The 22,842-nt window shown below is 44.8% G+C and overlaps 1 protein-coding gene across 1 annotated transcript; it reads right to left on the reverse strand.

Moving 5' to 3' along the window:
* Positions 1-5,819: 5,819 nt before the first annotated feature.
* On the reverse strand, positions 5,820-21,783 carry KIAA0753 (KIAA0753 ortholog). The gene is made up of 15 exons (XM_010151867.1): positions 21,694-21,783; positions 19,894-20,506; positions 18,809-18,915; positions 18,459-18,521; positions 16,975-17,190; positions 15,595-15,805; positions 14,044-14,243; positions 12,869-13,038; positions 11,980-12,069; positions 11,725-11,812; positions 10,241-10,414; positions 9,179-9,260; positions 8,051-8,168; positions 7,655-7,879; positions 5,820-5,937 (listed from the first exon to the last, which is right to left on the reverse strand). The coding sequence occupies exons 1-15, from the start codon at positions 21,781-21,783 to the stop codon at positions 5,820-5,822; spliced, it is 2,565 nt and encodes an 854-aa protein (XP_010150169.1).
* Between the last annotated feature and the right edge of the window lie 1,059 nt (positions 21,784-22,842).

A 22,842-nucleotide genomic window follows, 5' to 3' on the forward strand; every position in this document is an offset into this window, starting at 1 on the left:
ACAGCCCTGCTGAGCCCAAAGCGCCCGCAGCCGCGGGGCAGGGCACGGGGCACACATCTCGAAACACCACCCACGGCATTGCAGGGCTCTGTTGCTGTCGTCTGATTTCCAGTTCAAACACAGCCCCGACACAGACGCCGTACAGTCACTAATCCCACACAGGGCCCTGCTGAAGGGCTTCTACAGCCACAGGGATAATGACGAGCTGTTGACTGGTAGAACGGGGAATTTATTGACAGCCACTTCACTCACACGATGATCTATGTTCTAGTCCTTCCTTGTCTCCAAGCCTAGCAAATCTTCTTGTTCCCTAACCTCTGACACATGCACAAAGAGGAAGCCAAAACCTTTCTATGAAGAGGTAACAACAAAGGAATTCTAATCAGTTAACAGGGGCCAGAGTAAGTCTTTCTGCAGAAAATCTTTATGGGACCATCCACCCTTCCTCCCTCTCCCAGCTCCCACCTAAATCATCCACAAGCAATAAGCCCAACTTACATTAGGCAATGACCAGGCCGAGATAAACCAAAGGGCTTGAGAGGCCAGAGCACCCCTCAGCTTCCAGTCCTGCAGGTTTACTCCTCTGTGCACGGTGCTGGTGGTCACGGCCCAGCTCAGCCCAGGGCTGCATCCCCTCCCAGCCATGCAGGCTGCCTCAAGGTCAGGGTTATGCAATGGCCTTACGGGAAACACCACTGACCCAGATCCGTAAGGGAACTAGATCAGTACACCAGCGACATTCAGACCCTGCTGATTTCAGTGGGAGTCCAAAGGACGAGAAAGCAGCTTCAATCACCACAGTGAGCCAGGTTCTGGCTCACAGAGCTTTCAGGTACAAGTGGGGTGGAGGATGAGCACTTGCTTAACGCACAAGGAAAAGTTACAGTTCGGAGTATATACACAGTACCAGTAAATACCCAAACTGTATTATCTGGGTCCTGAGAAAACATTCCTCCCTATATTAAATAGCTAACTGAGCATGACTGAGCTACTCCGACACAATTCATTCTCCCTGTTCCATCCCTTCCTTCCCCAGATCTCACACTAACGGCCTGGTGCCCCACATATTCCCCGTAGGAAGAACTGACCTCCACTGACCTCCAGAGAGCTGACCTGCTCCAGAAACCCGAGCTCAGCGCAGGGACCAGTCCCACTTCTCCAGCGGGCACTCAGGCAGCTCTCCCAGCCCCAGAAGGAGACACCTGAGTATTCTGATGCCTGCCGCAGAGCGAGGTGCCAACAGCCAGCACGTAGCCCCACGCGGTCCCAAGCTGCAGCATTTTCACCCTGGTTACCTTCTCATACAGGCTATGACCAGTAACACCAGTCACTGCATCTGTGGACACTCTAACCACCCCCGGCTCCCTTGTTCCTACACAGAACCACGGGCTCTTGCCTTCTCGTGGCCACTACGAGATTGCTGCGTCTTGGCCCCTTGAGACACAGCAAGAGCTCTGGAATCACCCGAGGCACGTACCCCAGTTTGTCAGGCTGACCCTGTCTTTTGTGTGTGTGCCTCTGGCACGGCTAGACTGAAAATTCCACTGAGGGAAAACTGGGCAGAAGGAAAGCAAGAACTACAACTTTGATGCTGTGGGACCAGATTCTGTTTGGGTTTTAAAAGCTGGAATCTATAGCTACATATATACACGCATAAATGTGGTAGAGTAGGAATTTGATTGAAGGAAAACTTGTGTAGCTCATGCATTAGCTCTGGATTCAGCAATTTTTACACCTATACCTATCCAATTGCTTTAAAAGTTATGCACGTCCAAAAGGATCTTGGCAAATCAGGGGGCTGCTTTTAAATCAGTCCTTGAAAATCACTGCTCAGGAACAGTGACCGAGTTTGTTCCGTGAAAAGAGACATCTTCCTACAGAAAACAAGCAGGAAAGAAAGACGCTGTCCCCATGAAAGGAGTGGAAGTAAGGACTGCACTTCAAACACAGGTTACATTTCCTTCTGCGCAGGGTAAAACCTGCAATTTAAAATGAAATCCTGTTTTGCAGCTGTTCAGTGGGGGATTTCAGAGGCAGGTTCTGCCAGCCAGACCCCTTTTCCACATGAACGCTGCAGCAGTGGCTCAGCGCTGCCGTGCTCAGGTGCTTCCCGCCGTGTGCTGGGAGCTGGAGGAAGCGCGGCAGCCCTCTTACCGCCAGGATGCGACCTCCGTTACGCCAGAGGCAGCCCAACGCGCAGGTGAAGCACAGGGAAACAGATGATAAATGAACAGTCAGGACCGTCCTGCATCGTGATTCTTGTCTCTCAGACCAGACTACCACCCTAAACCTAACCACAATCCCAGGCATGCTGCAAGAGAGAACATGGGATCTTCCGAGGAAAAACACACTTGGAAACTACTGTGTTTTTCCAGGACATACTGTGAGCAGACACACTGAAGCAGATCTTCTATGTGCTTGGTAACTGACTTGTATGCGATGAACAAAGCCCCGTTTCCTATTGCTGGTGAATCTGTTCTCAGAAAAACCCAAACCAAAAAACCCCACCTCTTGTTCCTGGTGGAAGGAAAGTCACAGAGAAGCAGGACGTGCAGACAGTTAGCCTCCAGGATTAACCAGGGACAAAGCAAGCCGGAGAAAAGAGCAGAGTTCAGTTATGCTCTACACTGTCACTAATGGCAGTTGAATTAGGTCCAGCATTAGTAGAGAAGTGTAGCTCTCCAAAGCACTGGTAGAGCAAACACCGTTGCCATAACTACCTCACTCCCAGAAGCACGCCAATTTAATTTCTCCAGTTAAATATTTACAGAGTAGATTGCATGTTTTCAGGAGTTTCAGAAGCTGCTCACAGCATGCAAATGTGCAGTGCTGTCCTCTGGGTCCTCGCAGAGGATTGTGTCACCCCTCACCCCTGGCCTCATCGCTCCCTGCACACCTACATGTGTGCTGGGAAGGCACACGGCTGCCCCGAGAGGGAGGAGAAGCCAGGAGCCGAGGGTCCCACGGCACAGGCTGGGCAGTGACTGCCCCACCAGGACACAGTCCCCAGCGCCTGAGCAAGGCGGGACGGTGACAGGCACGGGACAGCCCAGGCATCTCCTGACCACACCAGGCAAGGGGTCGGGGACCAGGTCAGCTGAGTCTGGACGAGCAGAGGGGACACGGCCGTGCCTGTGGCACAGCTTCGGCCAGGGCTGGGGACTGGCCTGGCTGTAAGTGGGGCTCTTGGCCATGGGCAGGGGTCCCGGCAGGCCAGTGGGGCAATCAATGGCACTGCCCTTGCACCAAACTGCTCTGATATGCTGCTACCAGCCATCACCCACATCACCCCAAAACACTGTAAACTTCAATTCCACTTCAGCTATTTAGGACTGCAACAGTCTGTATCTGCTGGAGTCGTCCAAACGTCTACAGAACCACTGAATTCTTTCATCCTGTTTTTGCTTCATCCCTCTCACAGCTCTGACACTGAAGAAAATTGTACATAAAGAATCAAGACAAAAACAGGCCTGCAAAGGTCTTACTGTGAAATCCAGTCTAGATCCATGGAAGTGGATCCTCTGCAATACCCGGTAGAATAGCATCTTTTGGATATCTAACCTGTTCCTAAAGACTTTCAGCAATGAGAAACAGCATGGTCGCCAAGAAAACGTATTCTTCACTATCTGTACCCTTAAAATACTTGTTAAATCTGAAACTGCTTCTGGTACTCCATGACTTAGCGTTTAAGTACGGGCTCAGATGCAGGACAGTGCTTGAAGTGAGCGCACGGCCAGTTGACACGGCTTGTGGGCTGCAGACAACAACTGCCGTGATGGTGTGCTCGCACGTCGCTGCCCTACGTACAGCCTCCATCAACACGCTGTGACAAGAATTATGGGCGTGTATAATGGTTATCCTGCCCGACGCCGTTTTGTCCCTTAGGAACAATGACATGCAGAGTCACTTTTAAGATGAAGCCCTGCAATTACACAAATTTTTAGGGTAGAAACTTGGTAGCTGTCTCGCTTTCATGTAAATAATGCATCACAAAAACCTATAGTTAAGCTCCGTAGGAAGGAGTGAAGAGTGTGACGTCAGGGATCCTACCTAAAGCTTTCACTCTCTACACTCTTCTGCTCCAAGAAGGTACCCAAATGCCAGGAAATTCTCACCCAGAATACAAGTTCAGTTTGGCATCATCAGTCAGAGGATACCGCCACGGCACCAGGGGATTTAAGAGAGAAAGTATGTTTACCTTGAGGGACGAGCACGTTACTTGGAGGCATATGGCAGTCTGACTTGAACCTTGCCAGGTGCTCCCTTGCCTGTTGGGTGCTGACTACTCCAAACAGGTTCCCGTGGGAGTTATCTTAAATTAAAACTACATTCAGTCCTAAGAAACAAGTGTTATTTATTAAAAATAAAGTATCTTGAACATACTTTCAAGAGCATATATACACATACATAGAGACACTATGGCTTTAATCTTTTGGACTTAAAAACAGGCTTATCTCTACAATCTTAGAAATTAAAAAAAAGGTAGTGTTTTAAACTACAGAAATCACACATCAGCAAAGTCAGACCTCAGCAGTAACATTTACACCATTACATTTGGTGTAAATTTCAAGGCAAACAAAACAGTAAACCAGGCTTCAATAAAACCATCATTATTTTTAAAATGTATGTTCTAATTAAATAAAAATAATCTTAGAAGATTAAAAATGATTCTGCTATGGGTTGGACACTACTGGAGAAAAGAAGCAGGCTGTCATGCTGGGTTACCTGAGGGGTTGAATTCACATTTCCTTAGAATACTACCATCAATAATTATTACTCATTGTTCACTCCAGTCATAACCCAAACTTGTACATTGATTAGTACAGAAACGCCAACTGTTCATTTACTTGGTTCTTGATTTTAGCGGGATTCTTAAGAGTAAGGAATGTGGGGCTGGATCACTAAGTGCTGATAAAATTAAAATATTTTAGACTAGCTTAAGAAAAAAGGAAGAAAATCTCCATCATGTGCTTCTACTGAAAGGTCTCACTTGTCTGCGCATGACGTACCAGTGACATTCAGAACCCAGCAGAAGAGGTGCTACATTCCGAAGCGGATTGCAGGAGTCCAAGCAGGCTGCCGGCCTTTGAGTACAGCCAGTGCTAAGTGTTTACATCTACTTAATGCAGCGCCATGAGAATCCTTCCTTTGGACAGCCACATCCCCCAAAGAACTAATCCTAGTATATATGCCAAGCACGGCGGTCAGACATCGACCTCTTACGTGATAGCGAAAGCCCTAAATGGCAAACCAAACAGCTCTTGCTCTAGACTGTTCCACCTTGGGTTTAGACATATCAATAATGCTTCATTCTTCTGACACAACTCTCAGATATATTTAATGTATTTTTCTGAGAAGAATAAACTAAACCCAAGCTTCCTAATGAGGTAAGTCAGATTCTCTCCACTTGAAAGCAGAAATTGAGGCACAGTACAGCTAAGTCCGTGACACTGCTTGAAACCAGTCCTCCTCCCAGTATTTTATGCTAGACACACATAAAAATGGATGAAGTAATAGAGATATGCAGATGGATCGGTACTCCTATCAAAACAGATGAACTTCACCTGTAAGCTTACTTCATTCTGTGGAAACACTGGCCAAAAAAACAGGTCCTGATAAATGCAGTATAATAAAGTCTGAAAAGGAAACCAAAATGATAATGGTTTTATAAAAACCTGAGATGAATCCTTGATGGACTTAATTCATTCGGTGAACAGCATCCCAGAGACTTCTAAAAGCCACGCAGCGTGGGATCATCTGCTGAGAGCGTTAGACTGAGGCTGACGTCGCGTCTGATAGAGGGGCGGTTTGGAAAGCATTCACTGTGCTGGCTGCAAAAACTCCGACGTGAACACAGCTTCTGCGTAATCCTCACAAACATCCTGCAGCTCTGCTGCCACGTCACACAGGGCTTCCTCCGTTAGCTGCTCTGCAAGACTGGGGGAGAGGGAGGGGAATAAAGAAAAGAAAAGATTCCAAATGTGAGATTTCAAATTCCGGTCATTCATGCCATTGATATCAATGCTCTGATTTGAGAAAGCAAATAGTAAGGTTTTTTATTCTTTCTACTGGTTATATTGATATATGTTGTATAAGATACCAGAAATTCTTTCCTCAGTCTGGTTCATAGCAAAGGACATACTTCCGGCTTAAAAGTGTGGGGAGATCTGTTACTTCCTTTTGCAAACCCTTAGATACTAATCTGCTTTGGGAGTAAGAGTTAACATACTACGGTGCTCACCCAAAGGCCTCTGAGGTAAATGGGAAGCTTCTTACTGATTGTACCTGCCACTGACTCAGGCCTTACTGACAGCAATAAAGTTCAAGGAAGAGTGAGACGAGACATTTCAATTTTCAGTGATCTCTGGGCCACAGCAGATGTTGCGGAAGGCAAAACTATCCTACTGTAAGAACACAGTGGTTTACTGGCCTCTTGAAAACTTCTGTCCAGTTTTGCATATAATCTAATGTACCATAAAGTTAATCTTTCTAAGACCTTCTGGGCATAGCATGGGAGTGTTTCTTTCAAACGCTGTGTACTACTGTCTTATATAAAAATGCCCTCCGGTGGTAAGGATAAGTCAGTGAGCCTGCTGGGTATCAGACGGCACTCGTGGTCTGGTCTCCAACAGGCAAATGGCAGCAGTGGGATCCAGCTGTCCGGAGGAGATGCACTGCCCTTCAACCCACCTGCCAGCCCCAAGAAGGTGCCACTCCTTGAACTACCCAGCCTCAAGCCAGTTACAACAAGGAGCACAGTTCAGCGGGCTGCATGACAGCACTGAGAACTGACAGGGCACATTCTATAGGATCACAGAACAGTTTGGGTTGGAAGGGTCTTTGAAGATCATCCAGTTCCACCCCCCCTGCCATGGGCAGGGACACCTTCCACCAGACCAGGTTGCTCCAAGCCTCATCCAGCCTGGCCTTGGACACTCCCAGGGATGGGGCATCCACAGCTTCTCTGGGCAACCTGTCCCAGTGCTTCACCACCCTCTCCGGGAAGAACTTCTTCCTGATATCTAATCTAAACCTCCCCACTTTCAATTTAAACCCGTTACCCCTTGTCCTGTCACTCTCTGCCCTTGTAAAAAGCCCCCCCCAGCTTCCTTGTAGCCCCTTCAGGCACTGGAAGGCGCTGTAACGTCTCCCCGGAGCTTTCCCTTCTCCAGGCTGAACAAGCCCAGCTCCCAGCCTGTCCCCATGGCAGAGGGGCTCCAGCCCACACTTCGGTGGTTTAGCTCAGCAGATTCCCACACAGTGGTCTAACCACAGTTATTCAAACATTTCCCTACTTATCCACCGTTGGGCAAACCATCAACACACGGGTAACTTCACGCATGCAAGTCATCTCAAATATTGCAGGACGTGTTCCTGGAAACACTGAGGGAGACGCCAAATGTTACTCAAATGAGCTGTATCACTGATTTCTGTGCCACTATGTTAAAAATGTGTGCAGAAGTTAAAAACTCTTGGCAACCAAGCCTGGTGTCCAATCTGCCAATACAGACAATTATGGCAAACCATCCCACCTACAGCCATGGAAGTTAGATTCCGTAACTAACTCCTCCCCACTCCTTTCCTGAATAAGGACAGAAAAACCTGTTTATCAGCTGACACATTCACTTCAAAACCACAAAGACAGTCCACATACCTCTCAGCAATCTGCCATGGATTGAAACTGCCTAGTGCCTCATGGGAAATAAGCTTCAAGTGCTGCTTGTATCTGCTGTTATAATCCGAGATTCTCTGGAGCATATGCTTTGGCACAGAGAGAGACACACAGCACCCTTTCTGTAGGGAATTCCGTGTCAAGGGCTGCAGAATGTCGTCTCCAGTCTGCAATTTCTCCTCTGCTTCTTCGTTTTCATCAATATCACTGGAAATACAAAAGAGTCATTAAGCTACAGCTACATTTTCCAGTGTCTTTTTGAAGGATCAGAAAATCTTTTCGAAGAGGAGCTGTAATTTTCTGTAAGGAAGACACTGTGCTGGAGACACGCAGCTCATAGGCACCACAGTTTAGTGTAGGGCCAAATATGCTACTTACTTCCCATCAGAAAGTTTTTCAAATATAAAGTCCATTTTTGGCTCGGTGTGCCCGATTAATTTGGTTATCTGAATTGGATGAGGAGATACAGGTCGTTCAGCTATTGATGCACTTTGTTCTAGAAGGAAGAAAATAGCATTTTAAATTGTTCCTTTGGAAGACAAAAACTACATTTACTGCAGCTAGGATCTCAAAAAGACTTTGGCTTCTTTCAAGGGGAAGTCCTCTAGATAAATAAAGTATTACAAGCCCCTAAAATGTAAGTTAAATATTGAGCCAAGACCTCAATTAAAGCTGAGCATTTCAGAAATCCTACCTTTCGTATAAAGTTTGTTGTGTCAGTGGATACTTCTAGAGGAGAGAGAGAAAATACCACTCTAACACTAGCATACTCTATTAAGCTTGGCAGCAAATCCAAGACATGGGAAAAAAAAAAATCCAACAAGATTTGGGCTAAGACTTCACCAGTTTTATCGTGAGATTTTCCAACTGATATAAAACAACACAGTTCCATTGAAGGCAGCATGTGAGCAGATACTCAGCTTGGAAAATCACCGCTGTACTCAATCAAATTGTAGGATAAAGAACAGAGCAGGGCTTGGAAAAGTGGCCCTAGGATACCTCAGACTTGGACAGTAAACACGCTGCCTTCTGAAGTAATTCAGGTAGCTTACAGACAAATTGGAGAGTACGTACTTATGGAATATCATCTTCCCTGCCAAAAATCCTTACTCACGTTTTGGCAGAACAGCAAATACCTAGGCTAACCAATGACAAACCCCTAGAAAAGGGACAACGTTCAAACGTAACGCTGGATGATTTGTATGTGTTAAAGATTCCTGTCCTTCAGCTAAGTTGCACCAGCAGTGCTTTCCATGGAAGTGCAGCCCCAGGAAAGGCAAGTGGAAAATGACAGCCTGTTCTCAGAAGAGACCCTTCCTCTTTCAAATAGTGGGCTTAGAACTACATTTTAGAAACAGTCCTCTGAAAGGAGCACCTAGAGAAAAAAAAAAGAAAGTGTGGATGGTGCTATTTGATCGCACATAATCCAATGATTTTGATTTCCAAACATCTGAATTTAAAGATACAGATTACAAGAAAAGCAAGTTGCATTAAGACGACAGTTACCCATTTTGTCTTCCTGGGACAAGAAATCCGAATCAGTGTACACAATCTGGGTGAATCTCCTACGGACAGCCTCCTGGTACCTCTGGTGTTGAACACACAAAATGAATCAATCAACACATCCTGCAGTTCAGCTAACAGGAAAGCAGGTCATGATCCTCCCCGGTGGCAGAAGGCTTATTTTCCCGCGTTACCATAACACAGAAAAGGGGCAGAAAGGTGAAATCCCAGAGAATCATCTCATTCGAAAGCCCAACACTCCAAGCCTCAACTAGTTGCCAGCACCACAGCAACAACTGACGGGCCCTCAGGCTGCTCCTGCCTTACCGGCCGTTTGCTGAGGTGCCTCACACGGATAAGGACACTGCAGAACGTAAGCTTCACTCTTCCAGCTTATGGACAGAGCCCTACAAGTAAACGGTCACCAAAAGCGATGACAACTTTCTCTGTACGTGAAGGTTGGAATGAGACTTGAGCCAAACACTACGGAAAAGCTGATCAGAGACAAATTTTTAAGCAAGTAATCTATGAGCAAGTTCAAGTCAAGTAAATGATAAATAACCCCATGAACATTTACAGAGCAAGACGGATAAATAAGGGCACAGATAACCATGCATTTCTGACTTTCCCTATGCTGCCTTGTAAAATATTTTGGATTGCCAGAGCATATTTCCTTGAGATGATCATGTTAGGAGAATACTAGGATCTTAGGTCACAAGAAAATAAAAGTTCATAAATCTTAAAATACTTCCCAACCTGTGAGAAATCCACACACTCGCCATACTGATTCTCCCATTCACACATGATGATCTAAGCCAAAGTCTTGAGGTGGGAAGCAAACTCAGGCCTACCAACTCCAAAGCTAGCAATAAAACCGTTAGGGCAAACGTTCTTCTATTACACATTTTACTGGAAGAGCAAACTCCTTCCAAGTCTTTCATTTCATACACTGATCCAATCAGACCTTGCTTCATTTAAGGATGTAGATATTTACAGATATTACCATTTATGGGCAGCAAACATGAAATTGGCACTAACAGACCAACTGAGAGAGAAAAATCTTACTTCAATTTCTTCCATTCTCTGCAACATTGACTCCAGACTGTGAGTGTCAGCCACAGGCAGAGCCGCTGTCTGGAGTCCCTCATGCTGCTCCATACTCCACAGTTCCTGAGCAGTATCTTCCAAAAGATCATCCAATAGCTTTTCACACAGAATATCTGCATTTGCAGCAACCTGCTACTTAAAAACAAACAAAACAAACAAAACCCACAAAAACCCACATGGTCAATGCAAGAAAGAACGAGAAAACCCCCAAAACAACTGAAGAATGCTTATGAATCAAACATTTCTTACAGCAGCTGATGGAAATAATCCAGTGGTCATTTCAACTGTTCCCTTCATCCAAGTAAATTCCTGGTTTCCTTCCTTCCACCCACCCAGTAAGCCAAAGCAATAAAAACAGCTTAGTACGCTCCTACCAATAAAATCAATGAATATGGAAAAAGCTTGCTGCATGACTATGCTCCCATATTGAAGACGAAACTGTCACAGGATCAGAGATCACCCAGGAACTCAAGAAAGTAAGCGAAGGCCCTCCTCTTACCAAACACTACTCACACATTTAACTGTTCGCACAGAACGGTCTCACAGCAGCTCCAGGTGGCAAGAAGTAAATGCACAGGCCCAAGTGCATCCAGGCCAAAGCCTTCGGTTGTGCCCAACGTTACCAATTAGCCATGCTACGATATCACTATTCATCTCCCTGATTAGCCTATGTGAAAACATTTTCCCCCTAAGCAGCATTCAAGGTCAAATCAAGCAAAAAATACAGAAAATAGATGATGTTAGAAAGAGCTTTCTCATTGTTTCCTGCCGCACATGGTTACAAAAGAATGCCTGTACAAAGACACGGTTTTAAGGGTCTGGCTTATCTAAGCAGAAATTGCTAAGTTGGGGAAACCAGTACTACTTTTCCAGACCCATTCTGTTATATGGCAAAGATAAAAATTCATCTTTAATGTCAAATAGCTTTTCTCTATGACATGCAGATAGAACATACCCTCTCAGCTGCATGAGTTAAAAGGTGGTTTATAAATGGATTCTTCAAATGACAGTTTGTTCCCAAGGAGATAAATAAAACTTAAATCCTCTCATGATAATCAAGTTTTCTCTACTACTATTATTTATATTATTATCTATACTCACGTTACTACTCCGAATTTATTTAGTCATTACGTATGGTACTATAGGCATTATTAAAATAATCTTATCAAGTCCAGTCATGTTCAGCGTGGAACTGTTACGGCCATTCAAAAAATGCATCTGCTTGACAAGAAAATATTTCATACTGCTTTGCCAAACTTCGTTCCAATAATTCAAGACCCCCATACAGAAATGGAAATACACTCTCCAAATGACCAAAACTGTGTTGACTACGGAAATATGACTTGTATTATGTTGAAAAAAAACTGTGTGTTGCCCCATTACAAATGTTTTACAGCTCTGAAGGCGTCCTTCCAACAGTGGCATGAACTTGAGTGTACTACCTGTGTCCTGTCTAACGGAGGTTCGGAGTGCTCCTGCGCTGCCTTCTCAACCGTGCCTGCATACCGGGCTGCAGAAGCACTTTGTGACCTACGCAAAACAGGACAAACGGCAATGCCATTCTGAAACTGGGTATGAAAGCAACCATTTAAAGAAACTCACACACATAAATGTGCTTTTGGGGGGACTGGTGGGAGTGGGGAGAAGACCACATCAGATCTGACACCATTTATGAGCTCTTCAGAGTAAGTCACTACCTCAACTGTTGTACGGTCTCTGTTTGTCCTCTGCTACGGTCAGCTAGAGCCTTCACCCTCTGCGATGTTTCTGCTTCAAGCCCTGCTTGTCTTCAACAACACAACAGTAACACAGAGGGTTACAAAAGGCACATTCTGAAGAACGAAATCATGTGATTCTGAGCATTAGTCTAGAAAACTTGCAAAAAAAATTTAGAGAAAATGAATACTGACTTTAAGATACTGACTTTAAACCTATATAAGCCAGGAAATCCTGCTGAGAACCAGGAATCTTCAATTACGTTTCTGCTACTGGCAAACAGGCAACTTCATGGCAATCCACAAATACTGCCTGGAGAGACACGCTCTGTACGTCACCACGCACACTGCCCAGTACAGATCCAGCAGCTGGATCAGCAGTTGGGTCCCCTGCTTAAAGCGCCACAAGCAGCAGCCCCACAGCAAATGAAATTTGGGAAGCCCTGGGGTGCAGGATGCTGCAGGTAGTTCAGAATAAACAAACCTGCACTCTATTACTGACTAGGAGAAAGGTTTATATTTTGTCCTTATGGAAGAGAGAGATAATATTTACCTTCCTAAGGCAGTGCTGTGACTATCCATTCTGCAGACTGTGTTTTGTCAGTGCCCTGCCTAGCACACTTGGCCTGCGACTCCCAGGCAATAATTGGACCATCCAGGAAAAATCATAACGCGATGGCTCTTCCCAGGAATGAGGCCACTTTGTGCCAAGTGGGAAAAGAGCACGAGTGTCTGACAGTGAGCTGTGCCGTGTCCTGTGCCTTCACGGTCTGACAGCCAGGCCAAATCCACCCTATTTCCTAGTGCAGATCACGCCCCGTTTCCCCGGGCAAGCAGGGTGCAGGCGGGTTGGGGTAGGCTGGGAACGTACCTCTGCGGTGAGAGCGCGGGAGATGCAGGGCGTGGAGGCATGCGGGGCATTCTGCTCTCCTTAACAAGCCGTTTGTTCTCTTTTAGCTGGAAAGCTATAGTTGTCTCCTGAAATCGGGCATGCCTCCCTTGAGGCTGTAACTGTCTTGATTTGAGAGATTTTGGCATTCCCTTAAAATTAACACAGTCACGTTAGAAACATATATATTCCAGCTGTTGAATTTTTAGTGTGTTTTGCGTTCTGCTTCAGAGTTTGTCTGGAAGTTGTGCCTGCTGGCTTTGTTGCACAGCTGACATATGTGAGGGTTTTACAACTGATTGAAAGCGAAGTACAACTGTGCCTGAACAGAACATATGCTTAATCCCGCAACTATTATTTCTGCAAACAGTTCCAATTTTTCCAATATTGATCTTCACAGGGAAAAACACTTGAAATTTTCAGAATTAGGCTCTATGTTAGCTGTTAATAAATCCAGCTAGAAGGTTTCCAAGGTAAGGTTTTCTTCAGCCATGAAACTAGAAGACAGCCACATTCGTATTTGCTACAAAGCCACTTTGACAAGGCCCCTCAGTGCAAATTCCTGAAACACTTAACCCTCCTGCCCACAATCCTCACCAACTGATATGGGAAGCAGTAAAAGCTACATATGCATACATCTCTGTTACTGTATCCGATGTGTGATGGTGTTTTACCTGAAGGGGCTACAAGGAAGCTGGGGGGGACCTTTTACAAGGGCCTGTAGTGACAGGACAAGGGGTAACGGCTTTAAATTGAAAGTGGGGAGGTTTAGATTAGATATCAGGAAGGAATTCTTCCCGGAGAAGGTGGGGAGGCACTGGGACAGGTTCCCAGAGAAGCTGTGGATGTCCCATCCCTGGAAGTGTCCAAGGCCAGGCTGGATGAGGCTTGGAGCAACCTGGTCTAGTGGAAGGTGTCCCTGCCCATGGCAGGGGGGTTGGAACTAGATGATCTTTAAGGCCTCTTCCAACCCAAACCATTCTGTGATTCTATGATCTGATTTTTCAAGCCAAAGGTGATAGTCTGAGGAGGGAAAACAACCACCTCAGAATAAAAAAAATTGTGAGGAAGTGCAAAGCTTGACAGTGACTTACATTACATAACAAATCCCAGAGGACAAGTAGAATAAAGCATAAATTCATTTATCACTTTCATACCTTTGATTTTGCAGGTAATAACACACCTTTCTTCTTCAAACGCCCACTTTCCCGGATGGGATCTTTTTTTACAGCTTTGGCTCTCACCAATGCATCAATGCTTCCTTGTAAAGTGGCATTTGTCTCTGGAGTAGGTGGGTCATTTTCTTCTTGGGATTTATTGTGCAACACATGAGCACAACTGTTTGCCCTCTGAACTGCTGAAATATTTGCAACATGCCAATGTTTATCTGTACCAAAAATAATAAATGAACTTTCAACTGTAAGTTGAAAGGGGCAAGAATCATCTTTATTTCTACATTTAATACTTCCGTTATGCTAGGCATACCTAATCATGAACTTCTAAGCTCTACCGTAATTAAAATAAAATTAAAAAGAGGAAACAAACTCCCCTTGTATTTCCTGACAAGCATTAAATAGATTGTCTTTCTCACACTGTTGGAACGAACAGGAGATTTTGGGGTTTGTGTGCATATAAGTATTTGTATGTGTTTAAATATTTGAAAATACACAAGTATATTACAATCACGGGAAAGCCTTTGGTAGTAACTGCCACCTGAGGTCAATGTTAACAAAACATTCATTTGTACGCAGCAAGACACATGGAAACCATCAGATGCTTGTCAATATACTGTCCCTCTGGACTGCCGAAGATTAATTCATCTCATGGAATTCTTCTCGCCCTTATCTAGGGGCAGAAAGGAATACTTACTCTTCTAGTAAAAACCAGTATGAGGTATGAGAAAGACACCCCAAAGAAGAAAAGCAATTAATACAGGTTAATAACGTAATAACCTGTAATGGCTTTCATGAGGTGTCAAAATACTTCAGGTGGTAAATTTATCTCCCAACACCTTGAGAGAGAAAAAAGCCCATGTCCTTTCATATGTGAAGTAAAAAAACAATAAAGTAAACCAATTCCCAAACATTGCGTGGCAAACTAGTAGTGAAAAAAATCCAAAGTCTTCAACTTAAGTTGTCTCTAGATACTGAAGCCATGATCAGTCTGCAGAAGATACTAATATTAATGAACAGTTAAGGATAAAACACAGCCACCCCTCCTCAAAGCAGAGAAACTGCACAAACCAAGGCAATTCTGAGCCAAGGCTTCAGTATCTTTTCACTGTAAACAGTTCAACGAGGATAGCTTTGTTGGAGATTTGCTAACAGCGGCTTTGCATTCCAAAATAATGTATTTATGCAGTATTATCCAGATAGATATTTAGAAATACTCTGTATGCACCATTAACATCAACTTGTGAACCGCCATTCAGGTGTACACTGCAGAAAAACAATCCAGGTGTAGCCCGCCGTAAAAGAAATGGACAAAAATAGGAAGAACATGATAATAATATGAAGATGCACATAAACCTGCAGGTCTGTCATCCCAGGGGAACAGCTGGAAAACGTGCATAACAAGGCTCTGTGAATCTGGTAACTACAGATGGGCTGTTAGACACTTCTGACCAACGATACATAAAGTACTACAAAACTGAGCTGCAGGTGGCAAGTTAACTGATAAAAACGTATTTGATAATCCAAAATACAAACCAGTCAAGAGACTCTGGGCCACTGGAGGTTTTCTAGGTTCTTCTCCATGCTGCCCCTTTAAGATGAGAGGTTTGTTTTCTCTCTTTGCAGGTGTAAGCTGCTCTCTGGCTGGAAACGTCTCAGTGGTCCTTGGAGATCTGCCCTGAGATGCTGAAATACATTTCTTCACTTTTTTGGGTGTTTGTTTCTTTTCCAGCAGTGAATCCAGATCCTAAACCAAATATTTAGAATTTTAATTACTCTCTCAGTAAACTTGATGGAATAATGAGAAACAAATTCAAGAGATTCTAAGTAGTTGGAATGTTTTTGGTGTGGTTTGGTTCTGTTTTTTGTGGTAGTGATTATTCCTGATAGCTTGTTCAAGCAGAAACTTCTTCATATTATTAACTTAAATCTTACGGAAAAGGCTTGTATTTTTGTATTTACATTTGACTCCAGCGAATTATCTGCTTACAGCATGTTCAAAAAGAAATGGAAACAAAGACTACAGACCAAAAAAACATACAAAAATGCCCACGTGACTATGGTAAGACAGACAGACACTTCTTCCAAAGCTAAGTCCAAACTCCAACAATTCTACCTCCTTTCCTATTCCCAGGCAGTCAGCACTGTTACTGTTCTCATAAGCAGTTCAGAACAGTGAAAGCAAAGCCACAGCTCTTATGGTTAAGACAACAGTTTAAGGAAAATAAAATATCTTACGGCTATTGTATCAACGGCTTTTATTCAAATTCATTAAATACTGGTTTCATAATAGTTCAGGTTCCACAGGTTCTTACTTAAAAAGAATAATCTTGCAGGTAGGAACTGGAGCAGGAAGCATGAATCAGAACTTTTCTATTATACCAACAGCCCGTTTTAAGAGATCAGCTATCACTAGCAAAAGCCACTTGAGGGCACAGAGCTCAACTACCTCTTACAGCTACAACTTTATTGTCCACCCGGGCAATTCTGCACCCACCACCACGCGTCAGACTCCGATGCTCACCACTAATCCTGATGACTAAAGCATGTAATAAACAAGTAATTTACACCAATGTATAAAATGCAATTCTTTCAGTCCTGAAAACGGCAAACAAATCAGAAACGGGTGCTTTGTTACCATCCTCACTACCAGACCTCATTCTACCAAGAGCCGATAACGACAGGAACAGCATCAGGAGGAGCAGCAGGTAGCTTCCGTGTTTAGGATGCAACTCTGCTTTAGACGACCATTATTTAGGAACATTAGGAACATATTTATACACTAACAAATATGTCCTGTAAAGAAAACCCCTACAGTAAGATATTCTGCCCTTTCATGAACACACAATATCATCTGCAGCCTCACATTTCACTAGATCTTTTCTGCCTTAGCAAAAACAAAATGGTTTTTCCTACCTCAACTTGCAGCAAAATATCTATGATAATGTCAGAAATGGAAGAATCCAGTTCTAGCTTGGCGGAACAGAGAGACAGTTGTCGAATGAGACTGCCCAGTTCCTTGTAGTGGGTAGGAATCTGCTGCTCTGTTTGATCTGTAACCTGATTGGCAAATGCCTGCAAGGCTCGTACAGCTCCTCGGTGTGCTGCCGCCAGCCTGGACACTGCTCGAGACTGGAACAACGAGAAATAAACGCTTTAATAGCTACAGATTATATGAATGCTGACACCATTCAAAGAACTGTTGCCAAAATTTCATGGAGAAACACTCAGGCTTGGGATAATTCTGATGGATTTGAGGCCATTTGTGAGTCAAAACAAAACAGGCACTTAAATAATCGACTAAAGGTACTACACAACTGTACTCACATTGAGTATCGTGCTAGTTCAAAGAAAATAGCCTGGCTGTAACCTACTCTGATGTTTCTACTACCTACACAAACACCGCATTGTTGGTCGTGGGCTTGACCCTGACGTGCAACAATTGCACAGATGCTGAACATTCTCCATTCCCCAGTTTTTGTTACTGAAGAAAATAGGAGTGATGGAGAAGCACAACAGGACAACATTGGCCAAACAGCCGGCACGATCTCAGAACTATCCTTCTGAAAGATGCTGGGCAGAGAAGAAAATCGGAAAGGAGGCTGATAAGACTGAGTGACATCAACAGGAAGTCAAAAAAAGGAGTCAAAAGTAGAACACAATGTTATTCAGAAATGGAAGTGGAATGAAGAAGGAATTAGAAGCCACATAAAAGCAAGTTGGAGTGAGTCCAGAGGAGGCCCCGGAGATGCTCCGAGGGCTGGAGCCCCTCTGCCATGGGGACAGGCTGGGAGAGTTGGGCTTGTTCAGCCTGGAGAAGGGAAGGCTCCGGGGAGACCTTATAGCACCTTCCAGTGCCTGAAGGGGCTACAGGGAAGCTGGGGGGGGCTTTTTACAAGGGCCTGTAGTGACAGGACAAGGGGGAACGGGTTTAAATTGAAAGTGGGGAGGTTTAGATTGGATATCAGGAAGAAATTCTTCCCAGAGAGGGTGGGGAGGCACTGGGACAGGTTGCCCAGAGGAGCTGTGGATGCCCCATCCCTGGAAGTGTCCAAGGCCAGGCTGGATGAGGCTTGGAGCAACCTGGTCTGGTGGAAGGTGTCCCTGCCCATGGCAGGGGGTGGGACTGGATGATCTTTAAGGTCCCTTCCAGCCCAAACCATTCTGTGATTCTATGGATTCCTGTTTACTCTAGACAGAGAAGAACTGAGGGGAAGAGGGAAGCAGCAAAGATTAGCGCAAGTGAGACATAAATCTATGAGAATGAGATGAAAGGTGCAAGATACAAAGAACATCTCCCTTCTGGAGAGGGCTCGGGTGTACCCTGGGCAATCAAAATCAATTCACTAGAAATTCCTGTCAATAACTTACTCACAGCCAGAAGGATAATTACCTCTTACCTTTTTAGTATGTTTGATTTTATGAGGACTCAGTTTCTCTAAATCATTCTGAATTTCTTTTACCTGTTTATCAAGAAGGAGGGGAAAGTCAGTCAGAACTAGCTCTATACCTATGAATGAACAATTAATCTTCACTGTAACATCTGAGCGAAGGTGCAAATTTTCCAGTGGTGATGCTCATCTCTCTGTCCAGTCATGACAGAAATAAGTCACACCATTCAGGTCTAAACTAGAATGCCACGAAGTTCAGAGACAACCTGATCAAATTTCTCTTACTGCAGTTCATTTCGGTAAAATTCATCACAATAAAGCAGGTACTATACATCCCAATTTAGAATGCTGGTTCCTACCTGTTGCTGGAACACATACAGCATCCGAGCCGACCGCGCCGCTTGTTTCTGTCTCCTAATGCAAACTTGTTGCTCTTTATCAGGATCTAAAATTTCTCTCTCTCTCCCTAAAAGGCATGAAATGTAAAGTTTTATGTCTTCATTTAACCTGTGAATATCCCAATCAAGCCATGCTAACAAACATAATTTACCAATCAGCCTCTTCCATGCAGGAGCAGCACACAACGTGCCACGTATTCTGCAGGGCTCCCTTCAGCAGTAACACAAGCTCGTTATTTTAACTCTACGTCATGTTTCTATTTAGCATTTGACTACATATTCTTACACAATATAGCTTATCAGTTATAGCATACAACATCCCGTGACCCCTTAGTTCCGTGACAGCGCTGCAGGTAATGCCCTCCAAGCTGGACACGGCTGAACCTCCGGCTGGTTACTCCAAATGAACTCATGCCGTGCACCCCGGGGCTGGCTGGGATGGCGCTACTGCTCTTCCAGACCGCAGTACGGTGCTGGTGTGGATTTAGCACTAGAAGAGCGTTGATAACACACCACTGTTTTGGCTGTTACTGAGCAGTATTTGCACAGCACTAAGACTTTCTCTTTTGGCAACTACGTGCTGCAGTGCATAGGCTGGAGGTGTGCAGGAAGCTGGGAGGGGACAGAGCCAGGACAGCTGACCCCAGCGGATCAGGGGAAACATGTCATGCCATGCCACAACGTTCCATTCCATAACATTCCACATAAGAATGTGCTTGATTATGAAACTGGGTTTTGCAGTCTGAACATCTAGCCAACAGGCCTACAGACACCAGCATGTTTTCACTCACGTTATTAAATAGCCCACCACTAATTTACTGTTAGTGCAGGTTGGATTGGAACTCACCACAAACACTCAAGAGACACTAAACCCTGCTACTGCTTCAACTGGCTAGCTGTTCCAGCTTTTATCTACTTCTCAAAACCAGTAGACAGTTCTCAAAAATCCAAAACTAAGTACAGATCCAAGCCAAAAAAACAGAAAGAAAAACAAATCAATAAACAACTATACTTTTATATAACACAATTATTGCTCAGTCTTACACCTTTTTTGGTCAGTTCTTCAATTTTCTGGATATAACACCTCAATTCCTTCTGCAGCCGCCGCACTTCCTGCACAGTTGTATCTCCTCTTTTGGTTACATTTGGTTTGGGGTCCGGTCCGGCATCACGGGTAGGTGGAGAGTCCAAACCAGGCGGTATTAGCTTTCCCCCCGGCGGTGTGCAGAGATAAACTTTAGCGCCAGAGGCAGTCATCTCCACTTTGGAAGGCTGACCGCGTTTCTGCTGACAATTCAAGCGAGTTGGAGACTTCAGTGCGTTTTTATTTTCTGGACTTTCAGATACTTCAGTCGTCTGCTGTTGTAACTTCTGGGTCAACAATGGTTTATTGACAGCATCTCCAAACACCTGCTGTTTCACTTGCTCTTCAAGATGTCTTCGTTTTATGTCTCTTTTGGCTAGCTGAATAGCCAGCTTCAGTCTCTCCTCAGACACCGCTGAAAACATGCCAGAGCTTCTTATGCTGGGGTCCTCACTTCCAGCTACATTCCTCTGATCACGGGATGCCTTCAGTTTTTCTATTACAATTGGACGGGGGTTAGAGAATCTGAGAGCCAAGTTCTCTGGAACCGCAGGAACACTTCTGTTAAACTGGAGCTATCCCAAAGTGTAAAGAAAAGCTGGTGTTACACAGAACACTTTACACGGGTGACAACCCCTAGTGTACAATGCATCTTCTTCCATCACAGAACGCATTCTGTCACGACGGTACCTCTTCAATGCGTGCAAGGCATTCTGTCTACTCAGATAAATGCCAGTATTCCAAACTATTTTGAATTAAGCATTTCGATCATCTTGTAAATAACAGTAGGCACTTATCTGCAACTTAGGGCGGGTGCCCACATTGACATATCTGCTCCAAAGTGACTGGGCAGCAAACATGAATACCCTTATAATGATTTTTTTTAAGAGTTCTGACAATAAAACTAATGAGTTATGACAACAATATGATTTACAAAGGTAACAGAAGGAGAAATGATGAAGGAGATGCATGGTGAAGGAGAAATGGAAAATTGCAACATGGTACCAGAATAAAGTTTCTAGGTTCTGTTTCCATGTAAGGGGTTAAGACAGCATATTGGTTTAGACTGGGATAGAGTTATATTTCTTCACAGTAGCTTGTATGGGGCTGCGTTTTGGATTTGTGATGAAAACAATGTTACTGGCACACCAATGTTTTAGTTATTGCTGAGCAGTGCTTACACAGAGCCAAGGCTTTTTCTGCCTCTCACACCGCCCCAGCAGCGAGCAGACTGGGGGTGGGCGGGAAGGCGAGAGGGGACATAGCTGACCCCAACTGACCCAAGGGATATCCCATACCATACGATGCCACACTCAGCAATCACTGTTACACATGATGTAGGAATGGCTAAACACCTCCTGCTGATGGGACACAGTGAATGAATTTCTTATTTTGCTTTGCTTGTGTGCACAGCTTTCACTTTACCTATTAAACTGCCTTTATCTCAACCCATGAGGTTTCACACTTTTACCTTCTGATTCTCTTCCCCATCCCACTGGGGGAGAGCGAGCGAATGGCTGTAAGCTTAGCTGCCTACTGTGATTAAACCAAAACAGACAGGCAAGTAATATTTACAGATGTAGTTTCAGATCTATACCCTTACAAAAGACAGTGTCAAGCTTATGGATGACACCATCACGAAAGCAAGTATGAAGATCTGACACCTACCAGCAGGCTATCTCAGGAAGTGGGTCATAATCATCTCTTTGTAACGACCGCAAATGAAAACCAATTCAGCATGGCTGCAGCAATCAAGTAATACCTGTGTTTGGAAAGCCTTTGCTTCATCCCTGTACAGCTGGGTAGTGAATGCAAACGTAGCATCAGACACAGCTGGCTTACTCGGTCCCATCACATTGGCTTGATGTTGAAAATCCAGTTATTGGTCCTTTGCTTATAATTACAACTGTGAACATAAGAAGAATTATACATTATTTGTGCCTTTCAAATGTAATCCCAGGTCTGATGTTAATAGCAGATAGAGAACCAAGCTGAGGAGGGATGTAGAAATAGAAGATGTATCATGTGTAGTCAGACAGGTGGTACACAAAATGCAGAGTACAATCCCACCATTTAAGGCAATATTTGCAATTTATAGTCACCTTCTACACACTGCCACGGAGAGCTGAGGAGCACCATTGGAGACCATGAGGCTCACGCTATGAACCATAAAGGGACTGCTGCAGAACTTTAATAGCTATTGCCTACCTCCAAGGGAAACGGTACATTGAAACAGGACAAGAAAAGAGCCCAGCAGGAGAGCCTAAGGCAGTGCTCAAGGCAGCCGGGTGTGTAAAAAGCTTAGTGTGAAAGGCAAACAGATCCAGGGCATGCCTGACAGGCTGGGAGCTGGGCTTGTTCAGCCTGGAGAAGGGAAGGCTCCGGGGAGACCTTATAGCCCCTTCCAGTACCTGAAGGGGCTACAAGGAAGCTGGGGGGGGACTTTTCCCAAGGGCAGGGAGTGACAGGACAAGGGGTAATGGGTTTAAACTGAAAGTGGGGAGGTTTAGATTAGATATCAGGAAGAAATTCTTCCCGCAGAGGGCGGGGAGGCACTGGGACAGGTTGCCCAGAGAAGCTGTGGATGCCCCATCCCTGGAAGTGTCCAAGGCCAGGCTGGATGAGGCTTGGAGCAACCTGGTCTGGTGGAAGGTGTCCCTGCCCATGGCAGGGGATGGGACTGGGTGGTCTGTAAGGTCCCTTCCAGCCCAAACCGTTCGGTGAGTCTATTCTACGCTCCTATCTCAGTTTCTTCGCAGAGGATGTAAAATAACAGCAGTGCGTGGAGACTGACGGGTAATCTCCGTCTGCCTTTGAGAATCAAAACCCGAGCAGGATCCAACGCGTAAGGCTGCTAAACCTTTCCGTGGCGACTGACCTGCGGCCTTTGCGGCTGCTCCTCGGCCCAGCG

Source organism: Eurypyga helias, unplaced genomic scaffold (assembly GCF_000690775.1).
Source record: "Eurypyga helias isolate BGI_N326 unplaced genomic scaffold, ASM69077v1 Scaffold16595, whole genome shotgun sequence".
Classification (NCBI taxonomy): Eukaryota; Metazoa; Chordata; class Aves; order Eurypygiformes; family Eurypygidae; genus Eurypyga; species Eurypyga helias.

Excerpts from the sequence above, each read along its gene's own strand:
- KIAA0753 (XM_010151867.1), bottom strand. The coding sequence starts at position 21,783 with ATGGGACCGAGTAAGCCAGCTGTGTCTGATGCTACGTTTGCATTCACT. Across the intron at positions 14,244-15,594 it reads GGCCCAGAGTCTCTTGACTG|CAGTTCAGAGGGCAAACAGT; the intron begins GTTTGTATTTTG and ends CAAATATTTCAG. Across the intron at positions 9,261-10,240 it reads AGAGAATGGAAGAAATTGAA|AGGTACCAGGAGGCTGTCCG; the intron begins GTAAGATTTTTC and ends GTTCAACACCAG.